The 11,810-nt window shown below is 41.8% G+C and overlaps 2 protein-coding genes across 10 annotated transcripts in view; both read right to left on the bottom strand.

Annotated features, from left to right (window-relative positions):
• LOC148644088 (nuclear receptor subfamily 5 group A member 2-like) overlaps positions 1 to 11,810 on the bottom strand; it is a 313,041-nt gene that overhangs the window by 92,807 nt on the left and 208,424 nt on the right. The gene's annotated exons all lie outside the window — the stretch shown is intronic.
• Positions 1 to 11,810, bottom strand: part of LOC148644090 (nuclear receptor subfamily 6 group A member 1-like) — a 205,399-nt gene that overhangs the window by 8,980 nt on the left and 184,609 nt on the right. For 2 of the 4 annotated variants that reach the window (XM_088615250.1, XM_088615253.1), the window contains 5 exons: positions 10,002 to 10,168; positions 7,018 to 7,248; positions 5,874 to 6,128; positions 355 to 476; positions 91 to 246 (listed from right to left, as the gene is read on the bottom strand). In XM_088615250.1, the coding sequence (XP_088471376.1) occupies positions 91 to 246; positions 355 to 476; positions 5,874 to 6,128; positions 7,018 to 7,248; positions 10,002 to 10,168 (931 nt within the window). The remainder of the gene's footprint in view (positions 1 to 90; positions 247 to 354; positions 477 to 5,873; positions 6,129 to 7,017; positions 7,249 to 10,001; positions 10,169 to 11,810) is intronic. The other 2 variants (XM_088615251.1, XM_088615252.1) reach the window with 2 other exon arrangements.

The raw sequence follows: 11,810 nt of genomic DNA, 5'->3' as shown, positions 1-11,810 counted from the left end.
TCGCAGAATGTGGCACTGGTGTGTAATACTTATGGGGTTCAATATAGCCTCAGCCTGGATGGCTTCCTCTGGCTGGTGATTGGACATTACCTGCTATGCAGCGAATCTCGGGTAGACACATCATGAGCTCCGGGAACCTTTTGGGTTGGTGTGGATACTTGTACTCTGTGTAGTCCTGGCACACATACCAGTACTGCTTGTTCAGTTGCTCCAGCTGGGAAACATTGGTGAGACCTCTGATATCTGCTTAGAGAGAAGAAGGAACACCGGGTCACATTGCGTGGAGGTCTGGGGCTGCCCCCTGGTTTTCTTTTTTGGGAAAGGATCTGCAGTGATTGAGGCAGAAAGTATTACCTTGATTTAGGAAGTTGATGGCTTTCATGCAGGCATATTCCTCGTTGCTGACCTTCAGCTGATGAAACTTGCGAAAGAGATATATCAAACGCTCCATAACTTCCATTCCATCCTCACTAAACCTAAAGGAACAAGACAATGGGAAATCAACCAAAAAACCCAATACATTTTATTTACTTACCAGACCTGAAAACTCAAAAGAGCCCAGGTCTGCTCTGCTGGATAAGCACATATTGAACTCCCGTATCCTGCCTTGCACCTGTGGCATGCTGGGATAGGCCCCAGCTCCCCCGTGGTTAGAAAATGGATGGACAGGTGGATTAAGTTACTGGAAATGGTAAACACCTCGGAATGTAATGTCTGTCCTGCCCAGTCAAAGAGTTTTGAAAATCAATATTCAAATTACCATACATGATTCTCTGGTCAGTATTGGCTTGGCTCACCATATTCTGAATCCTCAATCCCTTTCTAGTAACTCAAAGACAGCGCTTGAAGGAATATCTTGCAAACAACGGGACGGGCATTCATTGGTCTAATGGGCATCATGGGAGAGCTGCCAGTTGTAATGAACCTTCAGAACAAGATGGGTGGAAGTGTCCCGGCGAAAAACAAATCTTTTTTTTTTTTTACTGAACAAAACCTCGGCTTCTCATATTTTTAAATAAAAGAATCAAAAACATTCATAGGACACTGCCAGTAAAAAAGTACATATGGAAAAAAGCAATTCGTGAAAACCCTGTGATGTTTTCACACCGCTAATTAGGAGAAGGTCAGGGATAAATGTGTTTTCCATTTTTTAAAATTCAAGGGGATTTTTAAAATAATGTTTAGAAAATGTATGTATAGATGTATATGTATCTGGACATATATTAGTAAATTGACATGTACGTCTTGTTTGAAATTATTTTAAACACTGTCCTTCCTGACATTAGCTGTGTTTACGTGTGTGATAATTGTGTGTGATTAATCGATTCAGTGCAGACATCAGCTAACAATGATATATCGAGAAGTCACATGTCACATTCTTGGACACCTAGACCAAAGCAATAAATTTAATGTCATCTACTTCATTAAGTATATGTCTGAAAGAATATTGCATTCGTCAGAATTTGTGAAGCGACATTCTGCTAAGGGTGAGTGTGAATTATTTTAGTCGTATTAAATTATTCTCATTGACGTTTCTTACAGACTCTTATCATTCATATTGTGACATGTTTCAAACAGGCCTGGATGAACGCAATTAACTATCTGACAGCCCATTTGATGGAATACTGTGGCACATAAAAATGGTAAATAATCTGTTTGATTAGCTCAGTTCTTGGAAAGAGTTATAACTGATAATCACAATAAAAGACAACATTATTCTTACGCTAATCAATGTCTAATATATTATTATTTCTATTTTGGCTAAGGGGATTTTAATTTTAAAATGAGCGAGTAATAATGTAGAAAACCAGAAAAATGTTTTGATTACTCTGACGTGTTTGCACTTTTTTGATTTAAAAAACCCTTTTGTTGTCAAGGAAGTTCAGGCATCAAAGACACTGCAGGTGTAAAGCTGCAGTGGTTATCTTTTCTTTACCAAATGAAATTTCACCCCTGAACAACAACCGCCTTGTTTAATGTCTCAAGATAGGCACACCAGGAATTTTGCAGCTGCTTTAGTCTGTATCTGTCCAGAAATTTTTCATTTCCTTTTTCTCATTATATCACTCCCCTTCCATTCACTGAAATGGAGCTTTGTTCATTTGTTCTGACTCGGAACTCCTCCGCAGGACTTAACAAGTGATAAATGGTCTGGGCATTTAAAGGTGGGAGACAATCCCTGTACACTCCGCATTTGTGATCTTCAGCTGTTACTGAGGCCAATTCAGGGCTCTAGGACACTCACCTTATGTTGCACTGAAAATAAAGCACAGCTAGGAAAGCCATCTCAGTCTTAAGACAGCACGGAATGTACCTGTTCTTAAACGGAAATGACGAATGCTTGTGTATAATTATAATTATAATTATAATGTCTTATAACGATATAGTCATCATAAAAGAATCCTTAAGCATTTTACACACCCACCCTAATGCAACCACCTGTGCAGTGCAGCCCCCACCTGGGTGAGACACAGTGTCCATTATGCACCTACAGAACCAGTGTGGAGCGGATCAGAAGAAGCGTGAAATGACTTTCCAAGTTTAATTTCACAACTGAACTCAGGGAACGTTGGAGTGGTGTGATTATTCAGGCTCTGAGTGGGATGTAACCTGAAAAGCAGGGTCCATAATGTTCCTCTTTAAAAAGTGGCACGGGATCTTTAATGACCAAGAAGTCACGACCCCAGTCTAACATCACATCCAAAGAGGACAGCACCTCCTACGGCTCAGAATTATTTTGGAAAGTCTGGTCCAGAGGGACCTGTGCTCCGTTCATACTACTTGATCAGCAGCCTGGATTTCCTTGGAGTTTTCTTATCCCAGTCCTGACCAGGCCAGCCTTGCTTATCTTCCCAGATCTGACCTAATCAGACGACAAGGTGACCGGGTAGAATATAAAACTGCAGATTCAAAACAAGCGGTATTCTAGATAAAATGAGGCTTGTGGGGATGAGTCATATTTTTCTGGCTTGTCATGCCTCATGGAAATCAGGCGATACAGGTCACATGGTGCATTTTAGGGTAGTGCCAAGCAACCCAGTTTTCTAACTATTATTTCATATATCTACATGCACGCAAACATAGGGCACTATGACAAGAAAGAGCACACACAGACCCCTCCTCTGTTTAATCTTCATAAACATAACACCCAAGAATTACGTGCATTGAAAACAATTATTGATTATCATTAATCATTGTAGTTTTGGCTCATTCCATTTAGCTGTGGCCCTAAGACGAGGAGGCATGTGAAGGAGAAAAGACTTAAACTTGCATGTAGAATTTATAGGTCTATCTTCGGTTACGCAAACCTCCATAATTCATGTTTCAGCTTGAGTTTTACATGTGCAAATGTCAGCTTTAACTGCAGTGAAGTCCTAAATGTGCATCTGTTGCCTCACGTGCATTGGCATACCTTATGTCAAACAGAAGAGAAGAAGAAATCCAAAAGGAGATGAGGAAATGTATAATATAACTTTATAATATAACCTTTAATAATATCATACTCATATAGTTTAACGGGGGAGTACTGCATAATTTAAAAAAGTAGTGATTAAAACTGTTGCATTTCACTATATATAATAGTTACATGCCAGTCAGGGAATACTTTGAATGTCTGTGGGCTTGTAATTAACTACGATTAAGGGATTATCAGTGGAGTCACTCACAGATAGAGATCGTTGTAAAAACATTTAACAAAGCTGAGGGCCAGCCTGTTACTTGGAGGTCCACCACGTCTCATACATTTTAATAAAAAAAAGTCTCGCATCCCTGCTAAGGAAGCTTAATACCATGAAATGTTTTGAATGGTGTAACAATTTTGGATAGTTGCCTACTCATTGAAGCAATCCAGCACTAAATCACGGATCTCATACTCAACAGAGAGACACTATGAAATCAGCACAGAGATTCAAGAGCAATAAATCTGACGAAAAATTAGGAGGGAAAGGTGAAAGAGAGATATTTCAGGACTAATTTATAGTACAAGAAAGGACTAATCTGAAATGTCCAAATCCTTGCATGTTTTATATATTAAAGACAAGCATATCCACATTCCTCCCACTGGTTTCCTGATCAATCTGCAGCATTCTGTCTCTTTTCCGACGCGGTAAATTCAGTGTGGTAAATAAACACATTATATGTGTGAATGCATGTGTATGTGTGGCTGATTTAGTGCCTGTGGAATAGAGACTTATTTCTTAGTGAATGTAAGAAAAACGACATTTTCTTGGGAGGAGAAAGAAATTTGAAGATTTTAAAGCGTAAGAGAACTGTATGCATGTAATATATCCTCTTCTATACAGTTGTTGGTGGGCTGTTGAAGGATTTAATAGTAAGCTATTTAATATAGGTCAAACAGAGGTAAAATAAAATTAACTTGCAGATCTGACAAATTTGTACAACATGTATAAATCGAAACCAACAGCAAGCCTTTCCCCATAAAACAAAGTACATAATTGCCGCAGAACACACAAATTAGAAGAAAAAAAACATTTGGTCACATAATCTTCCAAAGAAAAGCACGTTCTTCCCAACAAGCTTTGCACTCCAACTTCTAAAGAAACATCTGAACTTTAGGCAGACAAGACAAATAGGTAAAACATGCAGAAGGTCAGTGAGGATGTTTGGTAACTCTTACTGAGCAGTACATCTCCCACACTGTCTCCGCACACCGACTTGGAGAAAACATCACTCTTCACTTCAACATCACTAATTGTCTGATGCTCTACTGATACAGCCTTTAGTGTCACGGCCAATATGGTTAATATTTCAGACATCGTGAAGCAGAGAGGTCCAAAGAATCTGTTTTTGAAACATAAATTAAAGCCAGCTAGAGAGCAGAGCTTATTCAAGCACTCCAAAGTGACCTAAACACACACAAAGCAGACTGACATTTGCCCATGATATGCAAAAAAATAATTCACACACCCAAGCACGTAACTGGTGTTTGTAAGATAATGCCACGCTAAAATGATAAAAGGTCAGTAAAAAATAATTCTCGCCACAGAGGCAAACAAAAATATTTCCAGCTAATTATCCAGGTTTGACAAGAGAAGTGTATAAGAATTGTTAATTTTGCAACTCACAATGAAGCTTTAAGTAAAGACCGCTGTGCCCTTTTCTCTTCAGGATTTCCTGGAGGTTTTGAAAGTCAGCTGCTGCAGTTTGTTAAAAACCGCCAGAAGCGTCTCTTACCTGTGATGGAACTGTACCAGTGATCCCCTTCTTTGTTTGTGTTAATGACTAAAACAGCAGATTAATTCCCTGTCAACTAGGTGTGGGATATTGCAATGATACAATGAAGAATTCAGTTTCAGCCAGACCTATATGAATTGAATTGTTCCTAGGAGGTAAATAGTTTAAGTCACAAGAATGACTTTTGAGCTCTCTAAAAAGTACAGAGTACAGAAATGATTAGCTCATGGTGCCTTGGATTTTTACATTGTTCCCAAATACCATGTCCTGCTTGGAACCAGAGCAATCAAAGTTTCATTTCCACATTGCTATCATGGATGTCGGAAGGGCAAGCCGTGGAATGACAAGGAGAGCAGTGGAGACCCTGTGCGTAGAGGCAAAAGGGGCAACATGGAGGCTAGCCCAGGCTCAGGGGGTCGGACGATGTCAGTATAGAAACCTAGGCTCTCAGGCCATGGTCGTGGGGCGACCTGGTGGTAGGCAGGTCTTACGACAACGTACCCTCAATGCTGAGCCAGGAGCAGAGCAGACACAGGAAGTAAATGGGCTACACAACAAGACACACTGGAAAGACATGAATAATCACAGGGAACTAGGAACAGGACAGAAGACCAGCACCCTAGGTGCAGAGGGTGTGACAACTGCTCATGAGCTCCTCCAGCTGTAAGCCCAGTGCTCACCCATGCAGCTCGTCGTCAGAAGGCGTGTACTTGGAGGTGACATCAGCCAGGTCCCCAAAGATCTGTGGGCTGTAGACAGTCAGGCAGGACAGCAGGATAAGCTCCTGCCAGGTGGAGCTCAAAAGGCAGGTGTAGTCCTCGATGGACAGCTCGCAGAAGAAGGGCAGCTTCTTGATCCAGGCGATCTGTCGAAAGAGCAGCTCGTCTGCCAGTCGGCACAGCAGTGCAAACAGCTCCACCTGTGTGACTTTATACCTGAGAGAGAGAAGGAAGAGAGAGATGATCCCTGGTTTTAGTGCTGCCAGGAGACGGCCAAGTGTAATCAGGAGGACCCTGTTCAGCTACAAAAAAGTCAGAACCACTTTGATTTATTTTGCCTTTTTTTATTTCCAAGAACTGTCAAATGTTAGCAGTTTAATTGTTGGAGATAAATAGGTTTTCTGGCATTCTCAACATCCCTACCACATTACGAAATGAGTATGCATAAAGCCCACAAGCTGGCTGAAATATCTGGGGGCAAAAATATGTTTAATCACCCTCTTCTTCGGGTTAAGCACGCAGCTAATGTGAGCAAGAGGAGGAGGTTTAGAGTCACAGTGATCATTTCAATTGCTTTGATGCTTCGATTTCCAGATTCTTGCACTTATAAAATCAAATTACAATACAATTCATAACCAATAAGCGATTGACAGCTTTTCACCACAGCTCTACTAGAACCTTCTCTGAGCCCATTTGTGTTGAAATATCACTCTGCTCCTCCTGAACTCAACCCCAGTGTTATAAGATACACCTATATATATATATTCAGGTTAATGAAGTTAGAAGCTGTACAGTTTGAGCACCATTTAACAATTAGTTAAGCACAGTATATGCACTCATGGGCTAAAATCTAATGAGAGAACGAGGATATGGACCGCAAAAACGAGGACTTCTTTCTAGGCTTTTCTGCCAATGCACATTTCAGAGGTACACAAGGGGTTGTAGACTCGAGTCTGAGAATTGCCGGTTTAAGTGTCCTGCAGGTTTTTCTCCCTACTGCACAATCTCACTGATGAAAGGTCCTGCAACGTTTAGTGAAATGAATTGCTGTAGGCGGAATAACCGCGAAAGCAATCAAAAACCTTTTTGATGACGTCCCACTCACCCGTCTTCTATCAGCATAGGTGTACTCAAAGGCTCCAGGTCTTCGGCTGCTACGAGCTGGGAAATGAGGGTTTGCGATTGGGGGTACAAGCTCCGTGCCTGGGGGGGCAGCAGTCCCGACTGGGCAGCGTAGCTAAAAAGGTGTGGCAGGAACTGGTAGTGCGAGGACATTGGAGTGCCAATGTACTGATCCCTGAGTGCAGCAGTGTATCCATTCATCTCCGCAGACCTACTGGGGAAGGCAAGCACACAGAACCTGCTGTTAGGGTCCAGACACTTGCCATGTGCGCGGGCACAGAGGTGCCACTACAGGTCCAAGAGTATCCCTGCGTCTTCTGGTGCTCATCCTAAATCACCTCTGAGCCCTTAATTGAACTCATAAATAACACAGGTTTCAGAGGTTATAATAATCCATATCTTAATCATACGACTTATATAACGCTTTTCTGGACACTCCACTTAAAAGTTCTGTACAGGTAATGGGGGATCCCACTACCACCACCAATGTGTAGCCCCACCTGGGTGATGCGATGGCAGCCAAAGTGCGCCAGTCTGCTCACAATACACCAGCTATCGGAGAGGAGAAGAACAGAGGGATGATGATAGATCGGGATTATTAGGAGGCCATGGTTGGTGGAGGCCAGGGGGAAATTGTGCCAGGAAGCTGTGCCAGTAAGCTCTCAATAAGGTATACATAGAGGGCATTAGACTTTTTTCCCAAGCATCTATCCACCAGCTAATGTCATTGGTGCCCATGCAGCAATCCACCTGCTAGCCTTAATGGCGTTTTTGAAGAGAGGGGCACTTCAAGGACGGGGTTGAAGGGAGAAACATGTTCAACACGACCCGGTTACGACCCGCTCGGACCTGAGCGACGTGCTTACGAGATTAAAAAATAGTTTGAGCTGTCATATTTTTTTTAAGCAACTGGCAAAACGCTGGGCAGATCCAACACGCAAAATGTTTTTGTTTGCTATCATTATCCAGTTCATCGTCACTACGCTGGCTGCGAACTGTTTTAATACCGCTTTAAACAAGCGTAACATATTTACAAAAGGCTTATTTTAACAAGGGGGACAGCGATCCAGCCCTTTTTCCCTGAAATGGGAGCGTTGTCCGTTACTTTAAATTCAGAGGAATCCAACTCCATTCCTGCATAACCAACTCCAATATAAACATTCCTTTAGAAGACTACTACTTAATGACACAAAAGATGCAGCAAGAGGAAAGTAAACTGTAAAGAAAATATTCGAGAATAACCTTGAGAAGAATCACAAGGTCAACTACAAGACTATAAAATGGCTTCTGCGTAGGAGACATGCTGATGAATTTTATGTCCTTGTGACGGCCATAGAATCATGACTCCGATCCAGCTAGACCTTTTGGTAAGGGAAAACCTTTTTTATATTCCAATTTCATATGCAAAAATGAAAATGTAAAACACGGTATATTTGAATGAAATTAAAAGCACGTTTGAGAAAGATGGACAGGAAAACCCAAACAGAGAAAAAAATAACAGTAAGAAATACCATTACACAGATTACATAGTGATTTAACTATTTCAAAGGCCTTCAGCTTTACAATAGACTAATCAACTGATGAGACAGTCACAGTGGCGACAGAGGGAAGAGTTTTGCCTTCTGTCTGTACCGGTAATAAAATGTAAAGTAAGAAAATGGAGGGGAAAAAAACGGCTGCAGTTGACAAGGTATCAAGTGATTTTGTTTCTGATCAAAGTACATTCCTTCATAGTGTTATCCAGAATTTCAGTCATTTTATAACTTCTGATAGATGTTAACAACCGGAAAGGTCCAAACAAAGAATGGAACTGACTGAAAAACAAGAAGAACCACCACCCAAGTTAGAATTCCTAGATTAAGAGTCGGCATTTAACTCTTGGTATTTGCTACTTAACTCCTTCAAAGATGTCATTCAGTAAAAAGTATATTCGATATCTTCATACTTAAACCCTTGAAACTGGGGTAGCAGCATAGAGTAGTGATTAGGACTTTGGATTCCTGGCCCTCAAATGTTGAGGCAGTGCTGTTGTAACCTTCAGCAAAGTACCAAACCTAGATTGCATCTACTGTATAAATGGCCACCAAAATGTGTATGTAAAAACAGGAAGAGGCAACAAGTGGACAAAAGCATCAGCAAAAAAATCTACAGTAACAAGAAACTGTTGCAATTTCTGACACAAACATCCTTTCCAAATTCATAGGTACACAGACTTAAGGCCTTGTGCCAATAGCCTCTGCCTATAAAATAAAAGAATGTTTTTTTCTCTGGAGCATGGGCCGAAAATTCATTTAATTAACGGTGCAGTCCCTTTGAGCTACAATGATCACGTTGAAGTGGTGTTGTTGTGAATGCGTGTGTTTGTATAACAGTAAAGTTGCTACTGTACGTACTGTGACACAAAACCCTTTTCAGCCCACAAACACCATGATCAGCCCTGTAGGGAGAAAATGACAGTAGGCAATCCCCAAAAAGGGCTCACTCAAAAACCGCAAACTTTTTCTAGGTTATACCTGCCTTTTGACTATAAGGGAAAGTGTAGGAGAAAACATACAGTGACTGGCCTGTGTCTGAAACCTCAAAACATCCTGCCTCTATGGAACCCATGAGGGAACACAGCGCATGCACTGTGGCTAAGGATCTGTGCCTGGGGCTGGAAGGTTGCAGGTTCGAAGCCCGCGGCCGGCAGAGGAATCCTACTCCGTTGGGCTCCTGAGCAAGGCCCTTAACCCCAACTGCTCCAGGGGCGCTATATAAATGTCTGAGCCTGCGCTCTGACCCCCAGCTTCTCTCCCTGTCTGTGTGTCTCACGGAGAGCAAGCTGGGGTCTGCGAAAAGACAAATTCATAATACAAGAAATTGTATATGGCCAATAACGTCAACTCTCTCTCACAGTGTTTGCTGGATAGTTGACAGTTGAGAGGAGGATATTCACTGTGACGTGGGAAGTTTCAAAGAGACACACACCTTGATGATAGAGTTGAAGCAGGAGAAGGCTGATTGCCCTCAGACACCCCGTTGCCTGGCGAGCTGTGATCACTGTCGCCATTATTACTCCATGTATGCTCAGGTATGCTGGCCTCCTCTTTGAATTCTTGTCCAGTCATGATTCGTTCGATCTCCTCATCTGATATCTGACAAAACACAAAAGTCCGTTTAGAGCGGCGACTGGTATTTCATATGAGCACCGGGAATTATTCACATCTCGTGGAGCGGGTGCAAAAACCGCTCCAAATTTTCCTGAGCGCGCCAGGAAAACCTCTCAAGCTATAACAAAGCAAGAAACAGAAAAGACACGGAACAGGTTTTGGTAAAATTGGTCAGAGGTTAGGGCAGCTTGAAGGAATGGCAGTTAACGCTGCTGCTTCACAGCGCAAGGGTTCTGGGTTTGATTCGAGACGGGGGCACATTCTGTGTGGAGTTTGCATGTTTGCATGTTCAGGTTTCCTGAGATAAGCTATATAGGCATAAAGGTGTCTCCGAATTGTCTGGTGAATGTACAACCAGTGATGGATTAGTGTCCCATCCACAGAGGAGTCCAACCTTACACCCTTTACCTCTGGAAGGTTCTGGGTGTCTATGGCCCTTTCCAGGAAAGAACAGTTTTCTGCTAATGGATGGATGACCGAAAGTGGAACTACTTTTTGGCCTGCCGTAAACAGCTTTAAAGTCATCCTTGGGTTTTGTCACATCCGAGACTGTTCTTGTAGCTGGGGGTATGGCTGTGGAGGTGTGTATTGACATTAGGAAATATCACCCCTACAATTCCACAGGATTATGAGTTAGACTGTTTTCATACAGGCTTAGCTTTAAACCACCACCGGTTATTTTACTTTGAAAAGATGTATGAATCACATGGGCTTTGTTTTCCTAGGTCGCTTTTCTTGTTTGTTCAGGACTGAGTTCACATGTGCTTGTACTGCAATAATAAACAGTGCCTTGAAATACTTTATTAAGGATGGCAGTGATTGCGACAAAGATAACGTGTATGAGGTGGGTATTTTCTTAGTAGTGCTCTACTGTTTTGTAAACAGAAATGATTACCCCCAAGCAGAGAATTCAAATGATTTTCTGTTTTATCAATTTGTGCTTGAATACAGATGTATGACCCTATTTTGTGGCTTCTGCTGTCCACACGCTTCTTGACACATTTTTGCGTTAACTACCGGAACAGCTGGTGAAATGCAACTTTCATGTTCCACACGTGGTCCTTTTTTATCAGATAGAACAAGTTCCTTTTGTAGGTTTCAAAGTGAACTGAACTCAGTGCTTTGTGTTCCAATCAAACTTTTCCATTCACTTGACGCTCCAAATGAACCAAACCATAACGAATAGGTAAACAACTAGTGTCAACAGTCCTTCGTATAAGGAAGTAAAGAGTTAAATCTAGGGAAAATATTCTCTTAATAACAACAGGAATTACTGGCTTTTGGCGGGAAGTATTCGATATTTTCGTTTTCATAGATGTTTATCAAATTTGGAAATGCCAGTCTCTGATTACAGTAGTTATCTCTATACCAACACAGGGGAAATGACAAAGTGCAAACAGACTCTACTGCACTACTTGCCCATTCAGCCATTAATATTTTTACACTAGCTGGATGGGCAATCACCACTGGAAGAGAATTGTATCCCTGCCAGATGGCACCATGGGCCTCTGGTTTACTGGGTGCTGAGAGACGTCTAATCCCACTCATCCCAATTCTGCCTCTGAGAAGTCTGAGCCCCCTGTGCCGAATCCCGATCACAGTCATATAGTGACATGACCCAGACTGA

The sequence above is a fragment of the Lepisosteus platostomus genome, chromosome 21 (assembly GCF_059453375.1).
Source record: "Lepisosteus platostomus isolate fLepPlt1 chromosome 21, fLepPlt1.hap1, whole genome shotgun sequence".
In the NCBI taxonomy this organism is placed as follows: domain Eukaryota; kingdom Metazoa; phylum Chordata; class Actinopteri; order Semionotiformes; family Lepisosteidae; genus Lepisosteus; species Lepisosteus platostomus.
The sequence above is the reverse complement of the archived record's forward strand: the minus strand, read 5'-3'. Positions and strand labels throughout refer to the sequence as shown.